Source organism: Papio anubis, chromosome 12 (genome assembly GCF_008728515.1).
Source record: "Papio anubis isolate 15944 chromosome 12, Panubis1.0, whole genome shotgun sequence".
Taxonomy (NCBI): domain Eukaryota; kingdom Metazoa; phylum Chordata; class Mammalia; order Primates; family Cercopithecidae; genus Papio; species Papio anubis.
In genome coordinates, this window is record NC_044987.1 from 122,666,245 (window position 1) to 122,692,673 (window position 26,429).

At 56.7% G+C, this 26,429-nt stretch overlaps 1 protein-coding gene across 2 annotated transcripts in view; it reads right to left on the reverse strand.

The window, feature by feature from the left end:
* Positions 1-1,174: 1,174 nt before the first annotated feature.
* The window catches only part of LOC101016499 (adaptor related protein complex 2 subunit alpha 2), a 71,077-nt gene continuing 45,822 nt past the window's right edge, over positions 1,175-26,429 (reverse strand). The window contains exons 3-14 of one of the 2 annotated variants that reach the window (XM_031653844.1): positions 24,945-25,087; positions 22,940-23,133; positions 18,704-18,833; positions 14,217-14,318; positions 10,474-10,582; positions 9,646-9,796; positions 8,162-8,330; positions 6,748-6,885; positions 2,857-3,039; positions 2,159-2,256; positions 1,589-1,820; positions 1,175-1,502 (exon numbers count right to left, since the gene is read on the reverse strand). In XM_031653844.1, the coding sequence (XP_031509704.1) occupies positions 1,293-1,502; positions 1,589-1,820; positions 2,159-2,256; positions 2,857-3,039; positions 6,748-6,885; positions 8,162-8,330; positions 9,646-9,796; positions 10,474-10,582; positions 14,217-14,318; positions 18,704-18,833; positions 22,940-23,133; positions 24,945-25,087 (1,859 nt within the window). In that variant the 3' untranslated portion in view covers positions 1,175-1,292. The remainder of the gene's footprint in view (positions 1,503-1,588; positions 1,821-2,158; positions 2,257-2,856; positions 3,040-6,747; positions 6,886-8,161; positions 8,331-9,645; positions 9,797-10,473; positions 10,583-14,216; positions 14,319-18,703; positions 18,834-22,939; positions 23,134-24,944; positions 25,088-26,429) is intronic. The other variant, XM_031653845.1, reaches the window with a different exon arrangement.

The window sequence follows — 26,429 nt, forward strand, 5'->3', positions numbered from 1 at the left end:
AGGGGAAGGTGGGGGAAAAGGGGGAGGAGGAAGAAAAGGAGGGGGAGAAGGGAGGGGGAGAAGAGGGAGGGAGAGGAGAAAGGTGAGGGAGAGGACAATGAGGTGGGAAAGGAGGGGGAGGAGGGGAAAAGGAGGGGGGACGAGGGGGAGGAGGGAGAAGAGGGGAGGAGGGAGAAGAGGGGAGGAGAAAGAGGAAGAGGAGGGGGAGGAGGAGGGGGAGGGGAGGGGGAGGGGAGGGAGGGAGGAAGGGGAGGAGGAAGAGGAAGAGAGGGGAGGGGGAAGGGGAGGAGAGGGGATGAGGGGGAGGAGGAAGAGGAGGAGAAGGAGGAGGAAGACGAGGAGGGGGAGGAAGAGGAAGAGCAGGAGAAGCCACTGGGCACGATGTCAGGCTGAGCCTGGATACCGGCCCCATGGCAGGCCCTGCACTGTCAGCCAGAGAGGCAGGACACATGGTCAGCAGGGCACATAAGCAGGTCCCTGCCAAGGAGTGCCAGGACTCCGACACGAGCACCCTCCCAACCAGCAAACTGCCAGGGCAGGCACCACCACAGGTGCTCACCCCACAAAGCCCTGCTGATACTAGGTAGCAACACTGGTTGCCACCACTGGACCTGCGTCCTGGACAGAAGATTCTCTCTCCAGAGCTCCTCTAACTGGACAAACAGAAAGCCCATGTGACCTCGACAGGAGCCCTCCCTGACAGTGCAGGGGGGGACAGCCGGCAAGCAGAGCCAAGCAAAAGCGCAACTATCCCAACGACACTTCTCTCCCGACAAATACCACAGGACACTCAGCCACGGGACTATTCTCATCACATCACACATACAAGGAAAACCAGACCTAACCCAACTCACTAGAGAAAACCTGGAAGAGCAGGGCATGAGAGGTCCTCTCTAAATCAACAAAGCATGTGTGGACAGTTGCCTGGGTGAGGCAGTCCTACAGGAGAGGGGACGGCCACTTCCCCTAAAACAAGTCACCACAGCAGATGTGGGAGCTGAGCTGGACAAGACAATGGTCTGAAGGAAGCACCTCGCCCAGCAAGGACAGTGGCCCCCGGGACAGGCCAGCGGGGTGTCCAGTAAGGACAGTGGCCCCTGGAAAAGGCCAGTGGGGAGTCCAGCAGGGACAGTGGCCCCCGGGACAGGCCAGCAGGGAGTTCAGCAGGGACAGTGGCCCCCGGGACAGGCCAGCAGGGTGTCCAGAGCCACAGTCGGCACCTGGGTTCTCAGTACATGCTCCTCCCTGACAGGCAAATGCTCTGCTGGTCCCAAGTCTTGGGGGTGAGGCCCTCACAGGTCTGGGTACACAGCAGGTGAGGAACCCACCATGGCACTGGTGCTGGCCGGGGCAGGCTCGGGGCCCCCATTCACATCCACACTCCTCTCCCGCTTGGTGTCCTCCAGGTCTGTCACTGTGCTGGGGCCCTTCTTCTTCTTGAGCTTTGCCAAGATGGAGGACTCCCGCTCCGGGAACGGGGGCATCTCCTCCAGCACGGTCGCCTTGGAAAGAACACAGGGTGGGCTTGGTCAGAGTCCCTGACCTCCGACCCTCAGTCAAGCCAGCCCGAAGGATGGGGGCCTCCTACCAGGATGTCGGTGCTGGCCACAGTGCTGAGCCGCAGGTACTCCACGGCGCGTTGCTGCAGCTCCACGTCTGCATTCCTCAGCTGGCTGTCGCTGCGCAGCACGTCCTGGATGGTCGGCTTCACCTCAGGAAAGAGGTTCACGAACTTGATGTAGGTGGACAGGAGCAGCGCGCGGGTGGGGACGCTGCATAGGTGGAACTTGGAGTGCAGCAGGTTGAACTGGATCAGCGGGCTAGGGGGGTGGGAAGAGCACAACACGGGAACGCCATCGTCCCCTCGCAGGCTCCAGCACGTCCCCGCAGGGGAGGGACAGCAGCAAGACCCCCTTGCCTGCACCAGAGGCCGCTGGTCAGGACCCTCTTCCAGCTCCAGATCCCACTGCAAGGCACCCCTTTCACAAAGTCAGCCATAAACCCCATGTCTCTATTTTCTCCTAGAATCCCCGCTTTTTTAATCAACTGAAGGAAAACAAAAAGACGCCGATTGGGAGCAGACGAGGCTCTGCGAGGCCTCCCAACAAAGCCAGCTGGCACCTCGCCTCTTGGCCCCGACTCGCAAAGGGCCTCTCACCTGGATCTCGGGTCTCCGGCTATCAGGTTTCCAAACTCCCCCAGGATGTAGCCGCCCACTTTGACCAGGTTCTCGTGGCACGCGGGAGCCTGAAGAGCCTGTGAAGCACAAACACAATGAGCCGGGGTGGCAGCCAAGTGTCCAGAGCTAAGGCGAGGCAGGCACGTCCTGGCACGGTGCACCCTACACCAGCACCAGCCCCTCAGCTTCCTGGAGACCCCAGTCCAAGTGCCCATCCCTGCCTTCCTCAGCACCCTCAGCACCTGTGTCAGCAGCAAGGAACCCGAGGCTGTCACACGCTGACCTGCCCTGGAGGGAGCTGCAGCGTCCAGAACGGGCTCCGGCCAGGGAGGTTCTGCCAGCGTCCTCATGGCACACCCCTTCCCGGTGGCCTAATCCTCTCCGATGGACAGGGCAGGCCCCGCCACGGCAGGCCCCAGCATGCTCTCACACACACAGGGGCCGGCTTTCTCAGATGGCCCCCAGAGAGCCAAAAGTTTGAGAGTTAGGGTGAGAAGAAACTGGGACTCTCGTGGGGCGCCAACAGCGGAGGAACTAGAGCCTCAGGGAAGAGCTGAGGGGCAGGAGGGGTCAGTGACAGCCCTCGGCACCTCCACCCAGCCAGGCTGGAACCACTCACTGCTCACCTTCCGCGACTGCCCTCCACCCCATCCTTCCTGCCGTCCTGCGGGCCATACCTCGAACACAGTCTTGGCTGCGTAGCCCTGCACGTCGTCCCGGTTGATGACGATCTGAATGACTCGGTACCACACCTCTTCACTCACGTAATCACCAGCAATTCGGATCAAGTTCAAGATGGTATCCACGTACCAGGTGTAGTCCACCGCGTACTTCTCTGCCAGGATGGCGACCTTCAGCACCTGCAGGGGACGGGCTGCTGAGGGCCGGCACCTGCAGGCCGTGGCAATCCCAAAACCAAACTGTCATCCAAAGTCAAAGTGAGGGTTTCAGAAGCACCTAAATGTGTCTACAAAAGTCTGGGACATGCAGAAAGCTTGAACTAGATTCTCAAAAAAGGCCATGAGCCCGAAAGTTTAAGGTTCCCTGACTTAAACAAGGAAAGCCAGGAAGAGGCGGAGACCAGCCCACAGAAGGCCACGGCCACAGACAGGCCACCTGCCACCTGGGCCCTTGTCTCCCAAAGCCCCGACACCTGGTGGCAGCACTCCTCTGATCATGCCACCCTGGGCTCCTGGCGGCCACTTCTCTGGTGGTTTCCTCCAGCTCTGGCCAATCTTTCCTGCGAGCCTCACCTGGGGGTTCCCCTTCTTCCCCTCTCTGGCTCACTCTCACGGGTGCCCCCTGGAGGCACCTGCCCAGCCCACACCCACGTGGCAGCCACTCACATGGAGCTCTGCCAGGCTGTCCAACACCAAACTCATCTCCCCAAAGTCACCTCACCTGGAACCAAGCCCCCCTCCAACAGCACCAGCTGCCAACACCAACGCCAGCAGGCATCAAGACCACGTGCCTCCCAAGGGCACCCCCAATACCCTGCCACCCCTCCCCACACCGCTGCCCCTCTCCACACCCTGCTGCTGGCCTCTCAGGCACTGGTGACTGGGCCCCCCCCAGGTCGCTGCCTGGAGCCTGGATTCCCAAATCCCAACCTGACTCCATGACACTTCCAAGGCATCATTCCAAAACGTACTACTGCCTCTGAGCCCTACCCTCAGCCCGGGGCTGTGCACCAGGGGCCCTCAGGCCTCACTGGTAGGGTCTCCACCTCTGCCTCACATGCCCTTCTCCCCACCTTGTGCTAAGTCACCTCCCACCCCTCCACAAACGGCTGCTCTGCCCTCCCAGGGGCCTCTGCACCATCATCCTCTCCAGACCAGGTCACTACCGCCTTCTGCAGTCCACATGGCCCCCCAGGAGTGTAATGCCTCCTGAGGCCCCCAGAACATAGGCACTTCCTCTGGCCATCCCACCCACAGTGCAGCACCCACAGTCCTGCTCTCAATCCGTCCCCCTCTGTGGACGGGAAGGTGCTGAGTAGGCAGGGAGTGGGCCATGTCCAGTTTGGACACTTAGCACCTAGCACAGCCAGAGAACATGCTCTGCCATGCTCGGCTGAAAGGATGGGGGAGGGGAGCACCATGCTCGGCTGAAAGGACGGGGTGGGGGGAGCACCATGCCCAGCTGAAAGGATGGAGTGGGAGAAGCACCATGCCCGGCTTAAAGGATGGGGTGGGGGGAACACCATGCCCGGCTGAAAGGATGGAGTTGGGGGAGCACCATGCCCGGCTGAAAGGACAGAGTTGGGGGAGCACTATGTGGCCTGAGACACAGCACCTGTCTTACTCCTCACAGCAGGAGCCAGCTGAGGATTGCTGCTCATCACGTAGAGCCGCTCATCACGTAGAGAGGCGAGAGCAGACACCGGGCTGAAGAATGCCCAGGACCTCAAAATCTGCACGACTGTACTCAGAAGCACACTGCTTCCGTCTCTGTTCAAACCACCCAGAATGACGACCAGGAACGAGGCTCCTGTGACGGCCGTCCCCAGAGCCAGCCCCACCCCACCACAAGTGTTGAGACCAGGCCACGCTGCCCCAGCCAGGCCAGAGAGGGTCCACTGGCTGCAGTCAACAAGCACCTGCCTGGCCACTCTACAGACAGCCCTGCCCTATACCAAACGCTCCCCGCGGTGCCTGCCCTTGGGGCCTCCTGCCGGGAGTCAGCCCACCCCTGTCCCTGGGCCCCTCAACTTCCCAGGCCCACTGCCCTGTCCTAAAGGGTGGACAGTCCAGCGTGAGAGTCACCTCCTGGCCCCCGCCCTCTGCAGGTCTGCAGTGCCTCACTGAAGCTCAGTCTGTGATAATTTCACCCCTCAGCATTGAAGTCCCAGCACCTGGGCCCCTCCGTTCACTAAAGACCCCTGAAAACCTGCGTCTCTCACCTGGGCATAGCCACGCACACCCGCCCAAAGCGACCTGTCACCTGCCGCCAGCTCCGACCATGGCTCTCGGCAAAGCGCCCAAGGAGGCCTCGAGCTGTACTTTGCCCAAAAAGACAAATAACAAAGCGTATTCTATACAATGGAGGCACTGTCTCAGCCTCAACAAGAGGCTGTGGTCCTGGCTGGTGACAGTGGCCAACCCCACATGAGGACACCCGGGCCTGCCCCTTAAACCCCACCATCCACAGACAGTGAGCCTGAGAGGCCTGTAAGCATGGTGGAGGCCTCAGGCCCTCTCCTCTGCTGACCATGTGGCCTCCACAAGGGTTCCTTCCCTCAAGTTTTGGGTCATGCTCAGTCTTTCATCCTTTCTTTTTTTTTTTTTTGAGATGGAGTCTCGTTCTGTGCAATGGCGCGATCTCGGCTCACTGCAAGATCCGCCCCTCCCGAGTTCACACCATTCTCCTGCCTCAGCCTCCCCAGAAGCTGGGACTACAGGTGCCCACCACCACGCCCAGCTAATTTTTTGTATTTTTCGTAGAGATGGGGTTTCACCGTGTTAGCCAGGATGGTCTCGATCTCCTGACCCCATGATCCACCTGCCTCAGCTTCCCAAAGTGCTGGGATTACAGGCGTGAGCCACTGAGCCCTGCTGATGCTCAGTCTTTCACACATACAGGTTTGATGAGCTTCAGCAATTTGGCAAGTATGCACGCCTACTTTGTGGATAAAAACAACATGGGAAATTAAGCTATGGCCTAGATTCCGTGCTTCCCAGAGATCAAGAGAGAGACACAAAAAAAAGCCAAGCCACAAAGATTAATTCAAGGGCTCAAAATGCAACATAATTAAACAATTAAAAGAATTTTGCCCACAGGAGTCTGAATTTGTGCAGCCCCAGTGTAGATGGCTACAGCCTCACTCAGACCTGGGGCTGCAGTGCCACCACCAAAAGGACAGGCAGGCCACAGATGCCACACGGGGCAGGTGTTTTAGTTATTTTCTTTTTTTTTGAGATGGAGTTTCACTCTTGTTCCTCAGGCTGGAGTGCCGTGGCAGGATCTCGGCTCACCACAACCTCCGCCTCTGCCTCCCAGGTTCAAGCGATTCCCCTGCCTCAGCCTCCGGAGTAGCTGGCATTACAGGCATGCGCCACCATGCCCAGCTAATTTTGTATTTTCAGTAGCGATGGGGTCAGGGTTTCTCCATGTTTGTCAGGCTGGTCTTGAACTCCCAACCAGGTGATCCGCCCGCCTCAGGCTCCCAAAGTGCTGTGATTACAGGCGTGAGCCACCGCACCCAGTCAACAGTTATTTTCAAGACCAAATGACTCTACCAAAAATGAGTTTTTTTTTTTTTAAAAGACAGGGCCTCGCTGTGTTGCCCAGGCTGGAGTGCAGTGACATGATCTCGACTCACGGCAGCCTCAACCTCCTGGCCTCAGGTGATCCCCCCGCCTCCGCCTCAGGAGTAGCTGGGACCACAGGCGCCACCACACCCAGCTTGAAAATGTGGATTGAAATGCAGAGGCAGAGGAGCCTTGTATCCAGCATCTCATGGGTTCTCAATCAAGCCCTGCGGGACAGAATCACAGAGCACGAAGGAAATTCCGCCCCTGAGATTCGTGCTTGTGGCAGGAGAGGACTCAGAGGCCACCAGAACTCACAATCTCTTCTCGGATGGAGTAGTCGGCCGTCTCCAGATAGCTCAGCATCTCGGCCACGATCTGTGGGGCATTGCTGCGGTCACACATGGCATAGAGGAGGTCCACGGCCCGCTGCCGCACGCTCACGTCCCGCTCGGTCTGGGGAACAAGGCACAGAGTAAGAGGCCGCAGGAGCAAGGCCCAGGCTTGGGGATAGGCCCGGCACCGCATCTCAACGCCCACCCTGAGCTTCCCCCTCACATACATCCAGGTCCAAGGATCCGACCTGCACTCGGGCCGCATGTGTCTGGATGGCCCGGAAAAGAGTTCCGCCTACTCACCCGGCCCTCCCACCGCACAGGCCGGTTTCGCTAGATCCCAGCGCACTGCCTGGGTTCCCTCCGCTGGCCCGCGCCTCCCTCCGCACAGGCCAGCTTCGCTAGGACCAAGCGCACTGCCTGGTGCAGGTTATTAAGGCCTCTCTTCCATGCAGCTGAAGACCCCGCTGCCTCCGACACTGCCATGGAGCTGCCCCAAGGCAGGTTCTCACGCCCCACCCCGGCGCCAGTGCTGATGAGCCCCCAAGAGGCTCTGCAGCATGAGAAAGCCCGAGGTCTGCATAGCTCTTCTCCCAGCAAACGGCAGGAGATTGGGCACTGCCAGCCCTAGCACTGGCCGTATGCAAATGAGTGTCCAGCCTTTCTGACAATAGGGATTGACTAAAACACACACCGAACCAGGACCAAGAATAATCCAGAATACCAAACGCCCACCACGAGCCCCTCGCACGCCACCCAGAACACCCGTGAGCTGCACACAGACGTGCGGAGGGCTGGGAGCGGCCCTGCCACAGCCTGAGGCTGAGCCAGACGGGAGACGTGCAGCTCCCCACCTCCCACCTCCTAACACACGCACACCGGTGACTAAGGACATGGCAGACACGTCCTACGTGGAACGAACCCTCAGGGTCACTCTGGAGACTCACGAAGGCTGGCAATGGCCAACCTCAACTGGGTCTTCCAACTCTGAAATTTTAACCCCCAAATAAAGTGAGTTTCCTTTGCAAAAGGAGGATTTTCTCAGAGATGAGGGGAAAAAATTTCATCTTTCTACCAAGAAGAACTATTTCTACTTGTTGGCATTATGCACATGCAGGATGGCACACGGGGACCTGCCCCCAGCAGGGAAAGGGCTGCCAGGGACTCATGTGCTCAGCCTAACCAGCAGAGCAGGGCCGTCCTGGCCATCGCCAGGCAGCATGGCCCTCAACTGTGGTGTGACCTCCCAAGAGTAGGTGACAGGCAGAGGCCAGCAGCACCAGCCACTACCTCCATCTCTGCGGGGAGTCAGGAAGCACTGCGTCCCCCCAGCCTTCACAGGAAGGCCCACAGCACCTGCTCAGGGAGTGAGCAGACCCCGAGGACAGGGCACTCGCCTTCAGGGCGTTGATGACAGTCTCGATGTGTGTCTTGACAGCCTCGTGGGAGAACTCGGAGCTGGCCAGCGTGCACATGCTCTCCAGGGCCAGGTAGCGCAGGTTGGTCTCACGGTGCTGCAGGAACTGGCCCAGCTGGTTGCAGGCGCGGACGAGCAGGTTCGGCTCACTGCGTGGAGGGAGGGGAAATGGGGGGGCGGTTTCCTCAGCAAGTGTGACACAAACTGGACAGAGCCTGCGTTCCCCGACAGGTCCAGATGGCAGACAGCAAAGTCACACCACACTCACCGCCACCGCACTGCTCAAGTGGGAACTCGGGAGCCTCCCCGGATGCACCTGACTCCTACCCCTGACTTCCGTTTTGCGTCCATTCTGTGCATCCCCCCAGTGACAGTCAGCAGCCCATGCATCCACTGGAGCTTCCCAGCAACTCCTGAGCCTCAATCTGCATGAGGCTCGCAGGAGGCCGGTCAAGCTGTGACCGGCAATGGGGTCTCAGCCAGAGGCACCAGCCCGGGGCAGGGAGAAGGCTGAGAAGGCTGGGAGCGTGGCTGCTGCCCCATTCACTCTACTGTCTCTTCAGAACGTGGCTTCTCCTCACATAACAACAGAGCTTTCTCTAAAATGGGAAATTTCACTTTTAATAGCTCCCAGCTCTGAAGTCTGACTCTCAGACTGAGTTTTCATCATTTGTAAAAATGCTGTAGTAGCAAATGGGTGGTGTTCACTAGCTGTAGAGAGCGTCTGCCCACAGCCTGGCATGTTTCCTCATTATCAGGAGCCTGGTGGGAGCTGCAATCTCATTCTCACAGGACCCTAAAGCACGGCACCACACGCAAGACCCACGCCAGCCCACATGCAGTGCACCACAACTGCTGAGCAGAAAAGGCGTGGGAGCAGAGGAGGCAGATGCTCCGGGCCGTGTGGTGGGAGCAGAGGAGGCAGACGCTCCGGGCCGTGTGGTGGGGGCAGAGGAGGCAGACCCTCCAGGCTGTGTGGTGGGAGCAGAGGAGGCAGACCCTCCAGGCTGTGTGGAGCGGCCAGCCACCCACCCTGTGCCTCTGTGCTGTGTGGATGGGCACAGCCGTTTCCAGCACTGCCCTGGGACCCTGGACCCACCAAGTATGGCTCTATGCCCAGCAAAGTCACAGGACATGTGCACACGCCCCCCACCCCACCCCCGTCTCCTCTCCGTTCCATGACACGAGAAGCCAGTCAGGGGTGGGGATGCTCAGGAGAAGGAGGAAAAGGCCCTTTTGGGGGATGAGACCACAGTCAGCAAAGCAATTCATGGTGAGATCAGAGGAGGATGAGCCGAGCTGCACAGAAAGAAAAGGGTCCAGCAGGGAGCAGATAGGCAGGACGAAGGGAAGGCCCGTGGAGTGGACAAACTAACTAGACATGATCAGCCCAGTCTCATGCCAACGAGAAGGAACATGTGTGCATGCGCAAGATGAAGTCCTCTCCACAGGCAGCCGACACACCTGTCATGGTGAATGATTAAGCTGATCGCCTCGAAGAGCACGGCATTCTTCGCATTGGAGTGCTGGACTTTCTTTGACTTGGGTGGTTCTTGGGCTTTGTTCAGGATGGTCTCCAGGCACTCAGTCAGGCGGCCTCGCACTGCAGGGTCTTCTGGGCAAGACAGAATGGTGCTCACCAGGCTCCAGTGGCCCACAGCCCGCCCTGCCCCTCCCGGCTGTACCCATACATCATGAGAGCATTTTTAATATAGTGCATTCACATCTGTGTACCCCCAGCTGGGAGCATTTACAAAACTGAGAAAGGCCGGGCACAGTGGCTCACTTCTGTAACCCCAGCACTTTGGGAGGCCGAGGCAGGCCAGTCACCTGAGGTCAGGAGTTCAAGACCAGACTGGCCAACATGGTGAAATCCCATCTTTACGAAAATGCAAAAGTGAGCTGGGTATGATGGCAGGTGCCTGTAATCCCAGCTACTCAGGAGGATGAGGCGGGAGAATCGCTCGAACCCAGGAGGCAGAGGTTGCGGTGAGCTGAGATCGTGTCATTGCACTCCAGCCTGGGCAACAAAGGGAGACTCCGTCTCAAAGAAAACCTGCACAGATCTGATACTATAAAAGCACAATAGACCCAAACCCTAACAAAACTGTAGGCTCTGCAATAATTGCTCCACAAAAGCCAGCGCATATGGCAGCACTGGCAGAAAGGTCGATGAATCAAGAGGCAGGGCTAGTAACACACTTCTTAAAATAATAAACAAACCACTTAAATCTGAGACAGGGAATCAGACCGGCGCTGGTGCAGCTTCAGGAGCCGCGGCCTGTGCGTTACCTGGGGGTGGGTAGCACTGCAGCAGCCTCAGCAGTTTGACAGACAGCCAGGGAGCCGGGACAAAATAGTAAGTGTAATCCTGAAGATCTGTTGATGCAGACGTCACGATCTGTAAGACAGCAAAGGCAATCAGACACGCTGCTGGGCACGAGCCCCCGCTGCAGGGACCCAAAGAAAAGCCATACTCACTCCTCGGGTCATGCCTGAGCTGGAAAAATAGTTTTGTTTCATGTGCCAGGAGCGTCTGACACTGTTTGGTACCCCCAGGTTCGCTGTGAGAGGGCTGTGCTGTCACTCGGCAACACGCTGCTGCAGCTGAGTGGCAACCCTCACTCGGTACGAGACACCACAGCACCTGGATTTGAAACTACAGTCTTTCCTTTGTGGACCAGAACATGAATGAAACGAAAGAGAGAGCTTTAGGCTCCTCAGAAGGAAGAAGCACACCCCCACCCCCAGAAGCCGGCATTCTGACCCTACCCCACAACCCCACAGTTCCCCCCGACCACAGGCCAACCCAGATGGTGAGCTCGCTGAGGCAGGGAGGCCGCCCGCCTCACTCACATCCCATCTCTTTGTCCAATGCGGCCTTCGGCTTGGCAGATCCTCTGTCAACCTCCCGAACAAGTGACAATCACGACCACCTCACATTTCCACTGACATACAGCCCAGTGTCTCCTGTTTCTGGGAGGTCAGTGTAGTTCCTCCCTTCCTACAAAGCTCACATGTGTGACACTTTTAGGCCATAAGTGAACCCATTTAGAAAAGTTCACCCTGACTCCTGCCCTAAGCTGCAAGATGCCAGCCCAGACTTGGGTCACAGACTCCTGCTACAGGGAGGCAAGTTCTAGGCTGTCTGTCAAAGACAGGGCTGAAAGGCACAAACACAAAGCAGGAAAGGCAAGAATCACAGCACTTCCGAGACAGAGACACGGCCAACATGAGCTGTCTCTCAAACATGTACGTAGCTAAGGGCAGGCTGAGAGAGAAATATATAGCCTTAACTGTACATATTTGAAACAAATATAAAGAGAAAAGCAACAAAAATTCATCGCAAGGGTTTAAGAAGAGACTAGGCTGGGCGCGGTGGCTCACACCTATAATCCCAGCACTTTGGGAGGCCGAGGTGGGCAGATCACGAGGTCAGGAGATCAAGACCATCCTGGCTAACACGGTGAAACCCTGTCTCCACTAAAAAATACAAAAAACTAGCCAGGCGTGGTGAATGTGGTAAATGTAGTCCCAGCTACCGGGAGGTAATGAGGCAATGGTGCAACCTAGGAGGGGCGGAGCTTGCAGGAGCCGGTGATCGCAAGCACTGCACTCCAACCTGAGCTGACAAAGCAAGACCCTGTCTCAAAATAGCCAAATAAATAAATAAAATAATAAAAAGAGACTAGCAAAATTAACCCAAAGAAAGAGGAAAGGAGTTTGACGTATGCCCTGCCTGTAACCTCAGCACTTTGGGAGTGCACAAGCAGGTGTGGACTTGAGGTCAGGAGTTCGCGACCAGCCTGGACACTGTGGTGAAACCCTATCTCCACCAAAAGTATACAAAAATCAACTGGACATGGTGGCGAGGGCCTATAATCCCAGCTACTCGGGAGGCTGAGGTAGGAGAACCGCTTGAACCCGGGTGGAGGTTGCGGCAATCCGAGATCGTGCCACTGCACTCCAGCCTGGGCAACAGAGTGAGACTCTGACTCAAAAAACAAAAACGAAAAAGAAAAAGAAAAGAAAAAGAAAACATGCACAGTTCCACAACTTATAAAATAAATTAAATTCATAATTAGAAAGTTTCCCAGCCAGGGCCAGGGCGGTGGCTCACGCCTGTAATCCCAGCACTCTGGGAGGCCGAGGCAGGCAGATCACTAGGTCAGGAGATCGAGACCATCCTGGCGAACATGGTGAAACCCTGTCTCTACTAAAAATACAAAACAATTAGCCAGGCGTGGTGGCGGGTGCCTGTAGTCCCAGCTACAGGCTTAGGCAGGAGACTGGCGTGAACCCAGGAGGTGGAGCTTGCAGTGAGCGGATATTGCACCACTGCACTCCAGCCTCGGGGACAAAGTTAGACTCCGTCTCAAAAAAAGGAAGTTTCCCGGCCAGGTGCAGTGGCTCACACCTGTAATCCCAGCACTTTGGGAGGCCAAGGTGTGCAGATCGCCTGAGGTCGGGAGTTCGAAACCAGCCTGACCAACATAGAAAAACTCCGTCTCTGCTAAAAAATTAGCCAGGCATGGTGGTGCGTACCTGTAATCCCAGCTACTTGGGAGACTGAGGCAGGAGAATTGCTTGAACTTGGGAGGTGGAGGTTGCAGTGAGCCGAGATCGTACCATTGCACTCCAGCATGGGCACCAAAAGCGAGACCCCATCTCAAAAAAAAAAGAAAGTTTCCCACAAAGAAAACTCCAAGTTCAAGTGGTTTTACCAGTTAATGATAAAAATTGTTTGGCAAACTAGATAAAGGAACTTCTTTAATGTGATGAAGAGTATCAACAACAACAGAATTCTAAAGCAGACATCATGCTTAACGGCGAAATATTCAACACAAAAAACAGACAATCCAGGGTAAAAATGGGTAAAAGACTTAGGCACTTCACAAAACAAGACAGCCAAATAGCCAATCAACAGGCAAAGTTGCTCAACCTCATTGATAATCAGGAAAATGTAGATTTAAATCACAAAGAGGCCAGGTGCAGTGGCTCATGTCTGTAATCCCAGCAGTTTGGGAGGCCAAGGCAGGTAGATTGCTTGAAGTCAGAAGTTCGAGACCAGCCTGGCCAATATGGTGAAACCTCATCTCTACTAAAAATACAAAAATGAGCCAGGCGTGGTGGCGGGTGACTGTGGTCCCAGCTACTCCAGAGGCTGAGGCAGGAGAATCCCTTGAATCAAGGAGACGGAGGTGGCAGTGAGCCGAGATTGCACTACTGCACTCCAGCCTGGGCATCAAAGTGAGACTCCATCTCAAAAAAAAAAAAAAAAAATCACAGAGATCCTACTATACACCCAGATGACTAAAACCCAAGGGACTAACACCACACATGCCAGCCTGCGCCTCCTGCTGCTGCTGCAAGACCCGGGTGCACCACAGGGGAAGCTGGTCTAGCAACACCCTCCTCCTCAGGTTCAGGAGCTGCAGCCCCCAGCTGAGCCATGCCACATCTCAGCAGACATGCGCAGCACCTCACGTACATGGAAACCGAGGGACATCCCAGACTGCTCATGCTGGAGGATGCACAGCAGCCTCAGAGGACAAGGAGCTAAGTGTTCAACAGGACAGCGGGTAAACTGCAGGGGTCAATTCACACAGCCGATTCCATGAAGCATCAAATGTGAATTTATAACAGCTGCACGCAAAACAAAAGAACGTGTGCTGCAGGTCCATCTGCATAAAACTCAAAACAGGAAGCTGAACAGCAGGCTTTAGCGTGCACACCAGGTGGTAGGTCCACGAAGCACCAGCCACGCTTCCCCAGTGGGGGCCACGGGACCCCTGGGTGCCCCTCCTCCACCCACGTGGTATGGGGTGCTTGCTCACACAATGGGAACAGGGAACTGTGTTTCTCTACAGACGGGACAGTTCTCAATTAACAAGAAGGTTGACAGAGAAGCCAAGTTGGTTTTCACCTCTGAATTTATACACTGACCAAATACCTTGCATTCTACAAGTAAGCTAATAATTAAATAACCAAGACAAAACCCACCCTGACTTCTGCTCCCCCACAAACAGACTTACCCTGCTTAGCCTGGAGACAGCCAGAGACACGGAGGTTTTAAACTCCTCTGGGTTCTTCTGTGCTAAAGTGGTGATCAGACTTGTGGCTGCAGTTACCACACCCTGAAAGAAAACATATACACAACAGACAGTCAAAACAACTGAAGCTAGCCACTTGTGTTAACTTATCTTCCAAACAAAACCTTCAACCAACCAGCAGCACACTGGCAGCCCACAGCTACTCTGGCCTCAGGCCTACCCCGAGAAACCTACAATGTTCTCCAAGATGGCACACGTAGGTTTTCTCCTTCCAGCTTCTCCTTAAAGACTGGGAAGTTCCATCATGCTCAGCCCAGATCCCTGCCAGCGTCAAAGGGCCAGAGGGCCATATCCACCATGCAGGTCAAGCATGTGGGCTGCACACGCCACCTGGCCTGCTGTCCTCTCCTGGCCTGGCCTCCATCGTCATCTGCACTTGCTGCCTCTGGTTTAATCACTCATGTTCATTGCAGAGGGAGACACGACCCTCAGACTGATTTGAATCTTTACAACCCAGAAATGAGACTGTAGAAAAGAGCAACTGGAGAAGTCCTTTTCCATTCTCCTTTTTGGAAAGTGGCCCTGGCAGTCACTGGACCACCACAGACTGGATGAGGCCACCAGGCCCAGCACGTCTTCCCTCCCCGCTCCTCCTGGCCTCAGTGAGAGCGGATTCGGGTCCCAGGGCACACGTGGTCCTCCCCAAGCACCCGGGCAGCCGATCACCCGCTCAGGACACAGCACCCGGACGCTTCGTCACGCTCCAGGACACAGCACTGGACAGTCCGTCACGCTCCGGGGCCACAGCACCGGGCAGCCACGTCACGCTCCAGGATAAGCACCGGGCAGCCCGTCCCGTACAGGACACAGCACCGGGCAGCCCGTCACCGCTCCAGGACAAAGCACCGGGCAGCCCGTCACCGCTCCAGGACACAGCACCGGGCAGCCCGTCACCGCTCCAGGACACAGCACCGGGCGGCCGTTACGGCTCAGGACACAGCACGGGCAGCCCGTTACGCTCCGGACACAGCTTGCCGGGCAGCCCGTTACCGCTCCAGGACACAGCACCGGACAGTCTGTTACCGGCTCAGGACAGCCACCAGGGATTCAGTCACTCCAGATCTCTTGAAAAAGACTTCCAGTGCAGTAAAGACATTCTCCATAAAAATTTTTTGTAAAAATATAAAATAAATGATACAATTCACTCTGAAAATGTAAACAGTGAGCTCAGGAAATGTCTACTTGTGCCAGGCGCAGTGGCTCACACTAATCCCAGCACTCTGTGAGGCCAGGGCAGATGCCCCTGGTCGGGAGTTGAACCAGCCTGACCAACATGGTGAAAACCCGTCTCACACTAAAAACACAAAAATTAGCGAGGGCTTGGTGGTGCTGCCTGTAATCCCAGCTACTCAGCAAGCTGAGGCAGGAGAATCACCTGAACCGGGGCTGAGCTGCAGTGAGCTGAATGGCAGCCACTGCACTCTAGCCTGGGCGATGGCGAACTCTGTCTCAAAGATAATGGCAGACGCGGTGGCTCAAGCCTGTAATCCCAGCACTTTGGGAGGCGAGACCCGGCGGATCACCCGAGGTCAGGAGATCGAGACCATCACAGCTAACGGTGAAAACCCGTCTCTACTAAAAATACAAAAACTAGCGGGCGAGGTGGGCCCGAGGCCTGTAGTCCCAGCTACTTGGGAGGCTGAGGCAGGAGAATGTGGCGTGAAGCAGGCCGGAGCTTGCAGTGAGCTGAGATCAAGCCACCGCACTCCAGTCCTGAGGCTGACAGAGCAAGACTCTGTCTCAAAAAGAAATGTCAGAATCCGGGTGCAGTGAGGCTCACACCTGTAATCCCAGCACTTTGGGAGGCTGAGGCGGGTGGATCACGAGGTCAGGAGATGGAGACCATCCTGGCTAACATGGTGAAACACTGTCTCTATAAAAATACAAAAAATTAGCCCGGCGAGGTGGCGGGCGCCTGTAGTCCCAGCTACTCGGGGGGGTGAGGCAGGAGAATGGCGTGAACCCGGGAGGCAGAGCTTGCAGTGAGCTGAGATCGCGCCACTGCACTCCAGCCTGGGCGACAGAGCGAGACTCTGTCTCAAAGAAAATGTCTACTCGAATGACTGATGCAGTCCCCCCACCGCTCGCCCTGCACCACGGCTCCTGAGCCTGGCTGGGGTACAGCTACTACAGCACGGCACTCTCCCCAGAGACCTGCTATGCCTGTGACCTTGGCAAAGAAAATGTGAAAGCTATAAGAAAGAAATGGCTCTGATTGGTCTTCTTCCTGTATTTCTCGGTGAGCAAAGTGCTAACAGATTTTGCCAAATCCAATAAAGAACTTGTAAGAAACTGCAGGTCTGTATATGTAACTTCCATGAGGGCAGAGTCATTCCCCACGGGACTCCTGAATGTTCAGGGTGTGTTCCCCCAGGGAACACGCATCTAGAACGCGCCTGTGACAGGCTGACAGGCACTCATGGGCACTGAGCTCAGCCTCTCACTTAGGATGTCCTCCCCCTGCACTGAGACTGCAAGAGGCCTCTCAAGCACACTCAGGCACGCGACACGTGGCCCCACCCCTGTGGCAGCAGCTGGCGCCGCGGCGACCTCAGTGTCTCCTCGGTGGCCTCCAGCCCTTGGCCCGGACCCCCAACCCTTCTCTCCATGGTGTCTGCTGTCCTCGTCCACTCCAACCTGTCTGCTCCATCAGGCCACCCTCAGGCTACAAGACCCAAGGCTCAGCATGGTGCCCATGCAGCACTCAGGCCACATCACCACCCTCCCCACCATGCCCAAGGTCTGGGTGAACGCCTGACCGCCGACCTTCTGACCCTCACCCACCTGGTCCTGCACATGCCTCCTGCCCCACTCAAGACCTCCCTGAAGGACACATGGGGGAGCTCACTCACTCTAGTGAGCAAATGACACCTTTCTTGGGGGCTTATGACTTGAGACCAGAGAAGCCAAGCCTCAGGCCTTCACTGTCAGAGGTGGAAGGCGCTCAACAAAAACCATGGCCACACAAAAGACAGCCTGCCGGGGGCGTGGGCGCACAAGCTGGGAGAGGTAAGATGGGAAAGTGCTGGTCAGCAGGGAGCCCACCCTGGGGTTGGCTGTGGCACCCCTTCAGGAAGAGTTTCTGTTGCCTTTAACCAAGAATACGCTGACTCAAGCGCCTGGTGAAATACAGCCACATGCATAAAAATACAAAAAGCAAACCAAGTAGCTGGGGTCACAGAATCATACAGCATCCAAGGAGAGGTGCCCTCGTGGCCACCTGAGGCAAGGCCCTGCCACCCTGAAAAGCACTCAGGGTGACCCTACGGCCGCATGGCCGCAGAAACTTCCCTCCAAGGCAGGAGCAATGACAGCAGCCCCGGCCAGTCCCACGGAGCGTGCCCAGATCCTGTCTGCAGAAGGCCCGGGGGAAAGCAGGCAGCCCCGGCCGCTCAGCAGCCCAGTGCCCGGCTGCCATGTGGAGCAGGAGCCCAGGGCCTGCCTCCCTAACCAGGCCCTGCCGACTCACGGCTCCCACACAGCTGCTTCACCCGCACACTCTCGGACGCCCAAGGCCCCAGCACGCCCACTCCGGGTACAGGCCTGGGGCTGTGAGAGGACACTTCCTCTTTCTGAGCTTCAGCCTCCTTGACTGCAAAGCTGGAAAATCCCACGACCTCCCAGGGTCCACAGGATGGTGGACGACAGCCTCCAGCAGCGCCGTCTGAAAGGCTCCCCCGCCAGGATGGGGCTCACGGCAACACGGGAAAGTGTTCTCGGCCCTCGATCCTGGGTCCTTGTGAACGCGTGACCGGCCCACACGCCTCCCCACACAGCAGGAAATGTTTCCACTCCTGCCAACTCTGACCCTCTTACTCATACAGCAGAGTTCAGGCAGGACAAGCCCACTCTGCCCACATCCACCCCTGCTGGATGCAGTGGACAGCCCTGTGACCCCCAAGCCCCTGGGGCTCACACGCTGGCGCAGCCCCTCCCCCACACCTGCCTCTCACGGCACCTGAATACACATCACCAAATCGCTGCAAACCTCCACCCCGGTCTATGCCTATACCATGGGGATGACCGCTGTGCCTGGCCCGTGGAGTAGGCATGTGGATTAGTGAGACTGCACATGGGAGCCTAGATGAGGGCACAGGCAGCCGGGACGCCAGGCAGGAGCTTCCTGTACTAGACAGGTGTTTCCAGGAAACACGTGTCTCAGTTGTGGGTGTCTGCAGAGCCTCCGTGCTACAAGGGCTTCAGCCAGTGCCTGGCCACAGGATGAGCAGAGGTGGAGTCTTACTCATCCAGCCCCAGGAAGGGCCGCCATGGCCTCGGCACTCACAGCCACAGTAGCCCCTGCGAGAGCCTCTCCTGGGCATCCCGAGAAGGCGCACCATGGTGTCTTCGCAACGGCCATCCCAAAGGTCACCTGGGGAGTGGGGAGAACCGAAGCCAAGGGCGCTTACCAAGTGCTGGTCATTGAGCAGGTGCACCACTCGGGATGTCCAGTCGCCCATGGGGACAAGATCAGGGGACGTCCTGTACAGGCGCAGCAAGCACAGGGCCGCGCTCTGCTTCACACTGTCCATGGTATCTCTGAAAGACAGACGTCAGAGTCACTCCCAACGGGCTGAGCACAGCACAGAGCTGCACGGAGCACCCCCCAGAGCCAGCAGGAGATGCGGGGGTGGGGCTGGCACAGGGGCCAGGACAGCACTCAGGACCGCCTGCCAAGGGCCACCTAGGGGGCAGCAGCAGCCTTCTCAGCACACATGGGCCCTGCTCCAAAGGTCTCCCTGCCAACCTTCTCACCACCAAAACCACCAGCCGACCACATGCAGCTCATGTTGCTCATTTGTTGTTTGAACAATAGCTCTCTTGTTATTGTTACAACTTAATCCACAATCACAACAGAAGTGTGTGGAGGGCCCTGCACCGCCGTGGAGCTCCACATCTGCTTGGTGATCTTCCCCTGCCCCACACCCACCCTCACCCCACCACGCCCCACCCTGAACAGTGGGCTGGGCCGCCCGTGCCCTCAGCCCCGGAGCAAAGGGCTTCGGGTCCCTGCAGACACGGTGGGAAGGGAGCCAGCCATGGGCTCTTCTGCTCTGCTGCCAACACACTTGTTCAGGCCACAGCCGTGTTCCATGCTCTGCTTATCCCCTTTCGCCCTCCCGCCACCAGACGCTGCTAAGCAGCTGGGAAGGCAACAGGGAGCCTGGGGTGGATGCTGTGGAGACACAGCTGAAAAAGGGCCAGTCTCTTCTCCAAGCACTTAACAGAATCAGCTGGATCCACTGCTCCACATGAAAGAAAAGTGTGTAGAGACAACCTGTACCATTTACCTTCTGGCTTTTTTATTCCTAAATCTCCCCCATACTATTCCAAAGAAAAATTACTTTGAGTAAAAAACTCCCCTTCTGGGTGCAAACAGCCCCTGAAAGGAGAAGTAGGCATTGTGTCCCTCTTCCGGCTCACCCCATCCTCACAAGATCAGCCCAGAGCAGGAACCGCACACACACCCTCCTGTGCGTCCACGTGGATGTGTGGTCGAGGCCACTTCAGGGGTGTGTACCAGGCGCCAGCAGGGCTGTCCTTGCCAGGCAGCCTCAGGACCCCATGACTCGGCCCCTAGCAGTCCTTCAACAGAGAGGAACCAACCAGGTTCCATGCTTGTGGCTACGAATGCCGACACAGGAGGGCGCCCAGCACGCCACGCTCCTCAGAGCAGGAGGATCCGCAAGGGCTGGCATCGGCTCACACAAGGGGGACGGGGGCCCCACCACTACTCTCCAGCGTCGGCTCACACGAGGGAGACCGAGGACCCCACCACTACTCTCCAGTGTTGGCTCACATGAGGGAAACCAAGGACCCCACGGCTACTCTGCACCTCCATGGTGGTTCTCTTTCCATCAACTCCATCCATCCCAGCAGAGACACCACCCCCATTCTTCTGCCTTGGCTGCTGCCCCCATCCCTACCTCTGGCCCTAGGAATGACCTGACCTCCTCAGCACCCACTCTGTCCTTCCATTTCTAGGTGACACACACACCAGGAGTCCTCCAACCACAGCACCTCCTTCCTGAGCACGGTTTTTTTTGTTTTTGTTTTTGTTTTTGAGACAGAATCTCACTCTTTCACCAGGCTGGAATACAGCAGAGCACTCTCAGCTCACTGCAACCTCCGCCTCCCAGGTTCAAGCGATTCTCCTGCACTCAGCCTCCCAAATAGCTGGGACTACAGGAGGGTGCCACTACGCCCAGCTAATTTTTATATTTTTAGTAGAGATGGAGGTTTCACCATGTTGGCCAAGATGGTCTCGAACTCCTGACCTCAGGTGATCTGCCCGTCTCGGCCTCCCAAAGTGCTGGGATTACAGGCGTGAGCCACCACGCCCAGGTTTTTTTTTTTTTTTTTTTTTTTCTTTTGAGACAGAGTCTTACTCTGCTGCCCAGGCTGGCGTGCAGTGGCGCGATCTCAGCTCATTGCAGCCTCCGCCTCCCAGGTTCAAGCAATTCTCCTGCCTCAGCCTTCTGAGTAGCTGGGACTACAAGAGAGCACCACCACGCCCAGCTAATTTTTGTAGTTTTAGTAGAGACGGGGTTTCACCATGTTGCCCAGGCTGGTCTCAAAACTCCTGACCTCAGGACCACCCACCTCGGCCTTCCAAAGTGCTGGGATGACAGGCGTGAGCCACCGCGCCCAGCCTGAGCAGGTTACTTTGAGTCATCCACTACTTAGATGGATTTCAACAACTGGCCCTTTTCTTCAAGGAAGGTACCATGGGTACCATGCTACCTGAGCTCTCTGAGGTAGGAGAACCCTGCCTGTGACCTTCATCCCCATGGGCCCACTCAGGCACCACAACATGGGCCACCTGCTCCCTTCCGGCTGCAAACGCAATGCACTGGCCCCTGGAGACCCCTCCTCGCCCTGGCTCCTCTCTGCTCTGTCCCTGGCTCCTGCAGCAGGTGCTCGGTTCAGGAAATGCCCTACTTCATCAATCTGCACGCGCTTCAGGGGTGGCCCTGTCTTTCATTCCACTCACACACAGACACCCACCAAGCACCTACTAGGGACCTGGTACTGTTCAAGATGCTGGGTATACAGCGGCCACCGCAGTGGACAAAAACCTCAGAGCCCAGGAAGGAAAAAACAGGCAAGCAACAACCCTGGGGGCAGGAGGAGAGGGAAGGCCGGGGGGCCGTGGCCCTGAGGCAGAATCCACTGGACCTTCTGGCTGACTCCGATCCCCAGTCCACCCTCCGTCTCCTGCACCAGCGTCCTCTGGTTATTCAAGCCGCCTTCCTTCCATCTTGGACACCCTGTTTTCAGGGCACCCACCACGTGTCTGCTACCTGTGACTGAATGGCCTGAGGAGCAACGGTGCCTTCAGGCCCTGCACCTGCTCCCCCGGTTCTCCGGTTCTGCTCCTGTCCATCCTACTGCGGGGTTACCCATCTCTGAGCTCTTGTGCTTCTGAATAGCTGTCTTCTCAGGACTGTGCTGCGGTCTCCCTGCCAGGCGGGCTCCTCCTTGCCTCACGGCTGACAAGAGGCTGCCTCATTCTCTATTGTGGGACATCCTCCTTGCCTTGCAGCTGACAGAAGGCTGCTTCATTCTCTGTTAGGGGGCGTCCTGTGTGGTGTGGGGTGCAGCACCCTGGTCTCTACCCACTCTAACAACCGAAGACATGGCCCAGTGCCCTCACAAAGCCAATGTGGCCCAGCTAAGATGCCGGGTCTAGGCCTGTTTCTCTCATGCCTTGCCACCACCTTCTCTCCGGTTCTCACTGTGTAGTCTGCGTGGATGTCCACCCACCCTCCTGTGGTCTGAGGCCCAGCTCAGCTGGGTGGCACCATGTGGGCAGGGCGTCAGTTTCCCAACTCCACAGGGTATCCTGGAACATGCCAGTGGGGGCCCTGCCTGTGGCACATACCCCAGGGCTGCTTTAAGCTCTTCCAGAGCTGGTGACTCAGCCCCACAAGGCTTCTCTCCAAATTAACGAGGGACGGAAAAGATGGCCAAGGGCACTTCGGTGTGGTGCTCAGCTTCTCCGCATGAAGCCCTTTGGAAAGGGCGCGAGGAGGAACTGCCCCGAGATGCGTCGTTCTACCCGGTGACCTGTGGGGCTGAAGCCTCTCCTTGGTTTGGCCAGCAGGGTTTGGGCATTCTTCTTTGATTTGTTTTGAATCTCAGTGGTACTGGAGAGGGAAAATCTGACTGCACTTTACTTGAAATCTAAACTTGTAATTCTCTTTTTGTTTTGGAGACAGGATCTCGCTCTGTTGCCCAGGCTGGAGAGCAGTGGCATGAACACAGCTCACTGTAGCCTTGACCTCCTGGGCTCAAGCAATCCTCCTGCCTCAGCCTACCAAGTAGCTGGGACGACAGGAGCACACCACCACACCTGGCTAATTTTTTTAAACTGTTCGTAGGGATGGGATCTCCCTGTGTTGTCCAAGCTGGTCTTGAACTCCTGAGCTCAAGTGATTCTTCCACCTTGGCCTCCCACAGTGCTGGGATTAGAGGCATGAGCCACCACGCCCAGCCTAAACTTGTAATTCTGGATCCGACCTCAGGCTACATCTCATCTCCCATAAGACGGGGAGAGTAAAACATTTCCTAGGCTAAGCAGCTCCACATTTGATGCATTGGGCATGAAAGCAGCACATCTTCGGCAGGAGCCCGGCACATACCCGGCTACAAGGACCTTAGGGATCTCCCCGGCAAAGGCCTCGGCCATCTCCCGGCTGCCCACGCTGGCGATGCAGTGCAGGGCCAGGCCCATGAAGGTGGGGTTGCGGCTGGCCAGGTCATTCTTGATGGCGTTGTTGATCAGGCGGATCAGCTCACTGTTCGAGTTCACCAACACAGAGATGAAAAGGTAGCCCTGCATTCCAAAAGACAGGAGAAGAGAAACCTCGTGACAATCCAACTCTGCCTGTGGCCCCGAGTCACCCAACAAGCAGTGACACACAGACGCAGAAGCAGCCCCAGCACCACCCATGCACCCAGGGCACTGCTGTGGGAGCTGCAGCTCTCAAGACTCGGCAAACGTCTGTTCCGGTGCAACCGGGATGCCTCCGCTACAATGCTCTCATGCCGCAGCGTTCCTGTGGGGCACATCTGACTAGGATGCCATGAGCCAGACGCCAACAGGAACCGGACCCCCCAGTCCCACTCACTCCACTGTGGGCCACGCGTCTGAGTGTTCCGGGCATCACACTATCCTCGACTTAAGATAGGAGGGAACCTTCACTGACAGGCTGATTTTAGCTACAGTGATTTCCAGAAACCCAGCTGCCTGTTCCCTCCCACTCTTTAATCTGCCTGTGTCACAGCCTCACGCCGCCCCGACCCCCCACCCCCACCGACCCAGGGCAAACCCCAGTCCCGTGTCACTGTCACTTCTTCCCAGCCATCCTCACAGGTCACACCCTCCCCACCCAGGGGGAAACAGTGGTTTTCTCCAGACCCAATCCATCACTGACCACCCAGGTTAAAGATGTGCCCAGCCTCCCACAGCTCCCCGGAAGATGCCACCAGGGAGCTCCCGACCTTCCAAACACTACTGCCCCTTCAGCCCTGCTCTCACAGCCCAGGCCACTGCCAGGCACCACCTGCTCCTCCCGCCCTCAGCCCCCCAGTTAACTTCCCCTCCTTCCAGCCTCAGCTCAACACCCCCACCCCCACTCCCTCTCTCAAATGCTTTCCAATTTTATGTCTGTGGAGCCACGTGACACCCATCTCCCCCAGGACAAGGGCAGGGCCCAAGTTCTGGTCCCTGTGCCTCTGTCCTCGAGGCTAATCCCCGATGTCCCCCAACACTACTTGGTGCACCACAGGCACTCCACAAATGCTCGCTGAATAAATACCAAAACTTATCAAAACCCCTGAGACGTCTAGAGTCTCTCTTAATTTCTCTAAGTTTAATTTTTTGACAAATGGAAGAAAATGTTACTTTATACCACCAGGGAAAACACAAAAATAATGTGACTACGAGAGACTACACAGCTCAACTTGCAGAGCCCATGAAGGTTTCAAAAGCAGAGTGACAGGACACGTGCATCAGCCCGGCAAGGGCTGGGGAGATGGTGGACCGAACACCCTCCACGGAGTGACAGGACACTGTGCATGGCTGGGGAGATGGTGGGTCGAGCACCCTCCGCACCAAGACCCAGCCATGTGCATCCAGTGCCTACTGCAGAAACAAAGCGGTCCAAGGGGCCACGGGACGGGTCTACTCAGGACAGTGTGTCAACAAGGCACTGTGGCAGGCAGACATCCCTCCTCTGGAGGCCGACCTCATGGGCACAAGGCACCAACCACATCAAACGCTGGGTCACGTGCACCACTCTCCAGACCAACCAGGAAGTCTTGGAACTCGCCGGAAGGGAGGTTTCGAAGAAAGGAGGAAGAGAAGGCATGGCCACCTCATCAGGAGAACAGCATGCAGGAGGAGGAACGCTGTGAGGGCATGGGGCTTCCTGAAGAGCACCCAGATTAGGCAGGAAGGGGGCCCTCGAGGTGTTAGCAGCAGGTGCTAACACGGACTGGACATGCATCTCCATCTGCAGCAGACCCACGTGGCTCATGTCAGCTGTGGGTAGAGAAGGAAGCGGCGACCCCACGTGGGCACGGGGCCTCAGTCCTGCCAGGCACAGGCCGTCCTCCACCGCCTCCACCTGCAGCGATACTCACGATCTGCTTTTCCGTGTATCTGTTTGAACTCAGCAGGTTCACAGCCTCCATGTGTCCAAAGTCAATGTCATGACCAAGGAGAAAGATGAAGAGCAACTTGCAGACGTACTTTTTTTTACTATAGCCATCAAGAGCCTTGTCACCTACAGAAAAGGTGGGGAAGAGGTTTTATTCCAGGTGGGCAGAGGCAGGGGAGAAGGGAGAGCAGAGGGCAGTGCAGCAGTACAGCAGGCAGAACGGACAGGCCTCCAGCAGAGGGGTGGCCAGGTCCAGGAAGGTGAAGCTGCAGACACTGCTGAGCACGGACAACCCTTCTAACCTCCTGGTACTCATCAGAATCCAAGTTTTTTATTTCCCTTTCAAAAACAGGCACCAGAACACCTGGCAACAAGAGTTCTGCCCTCCCAGGACAACCCTGGGCAGGTGCAGCCCAGCTGGCCCTCACAGGGCCTCACTCCGACCAGCCAAAATCGCACAGAGGGCCCTGCTGTGATGGAACTTGCAAACCCTGCCTTCAACCATCAAGCTTGTCTTTGAAATCAGTTTATTTATTTGGGCAGATGAACACAGTCTAAATTATCTGCCAGTTCACAGCCATTCTAGGGCAAATCAGCTAGTCATGAAAACAAGGCCCACACGCGATGGCCCCTAGGGCTTCTGTTTCTCTGCCTCATCCCAGTTTGCCTGAGTCCCTCACAAGGGATCACGGTAGAGCAGGTTCAAAACATGTAACTGGCCGGGCGTGGTGGCTCACGCCTGTAATCCCAGCACTTTGGGAAGCCAAGGCGGGTGGATCACTAGGTCAGGAAATCGAGACCACGGTGAAACCCCGTCTCTACTAAAAATACAAAAAATTAGCCGGGCGCAGTGGCGGGCACCTGTAGTCCCAGCTACTCAGGAGGCTGAGACAGGAGAATGGCGTGAACCTGGGAGGCGGAGCTTGCCGTGAGCCAAGATCGCGCCACTGCACTCCAGCCTGGGCGACAGAGCGAGACTCCGTCTCAAAGAAAAAACAAAAACAAAAACACGTAACTAGCAGAATATAAAATTCCAAAATATAAAACTGACCCTTAAAGGGCCGTTCTGGGCCGGGCGCGGTGGCTCACGCCTGTAATCCCAGCACTTTGGGAGGCCAAGGCGGGCAGATAACCTGAGGTCAGGAGTTCGAGACCAGCCTCAACATGGAGAAACCCCATCCCTAGTAAAAATACAAAATTAGCCGGGCATGGTGGTGCATGCCTGTAATCCCAGATACTCGGGAGGCTGAGGCAGGAGAACTGCTTGAACCTGGGAGGCGAGGGTTGCAGTGAGCCGAGATCACACCATTGTACTCCAGCCTGGGCAACAAGAGCGAAACTCCGTCTCAAAAAAAAAAGAAAAAGAACATTCTGCATTCCTATCCCACCTGAGAGGTAAGGGAGTGCCCCTCGGAGCTAGCCTCCAGCAGGCTGTGGAGGCGAGCGGGAAAGGTGGCCTTGAGGCCAG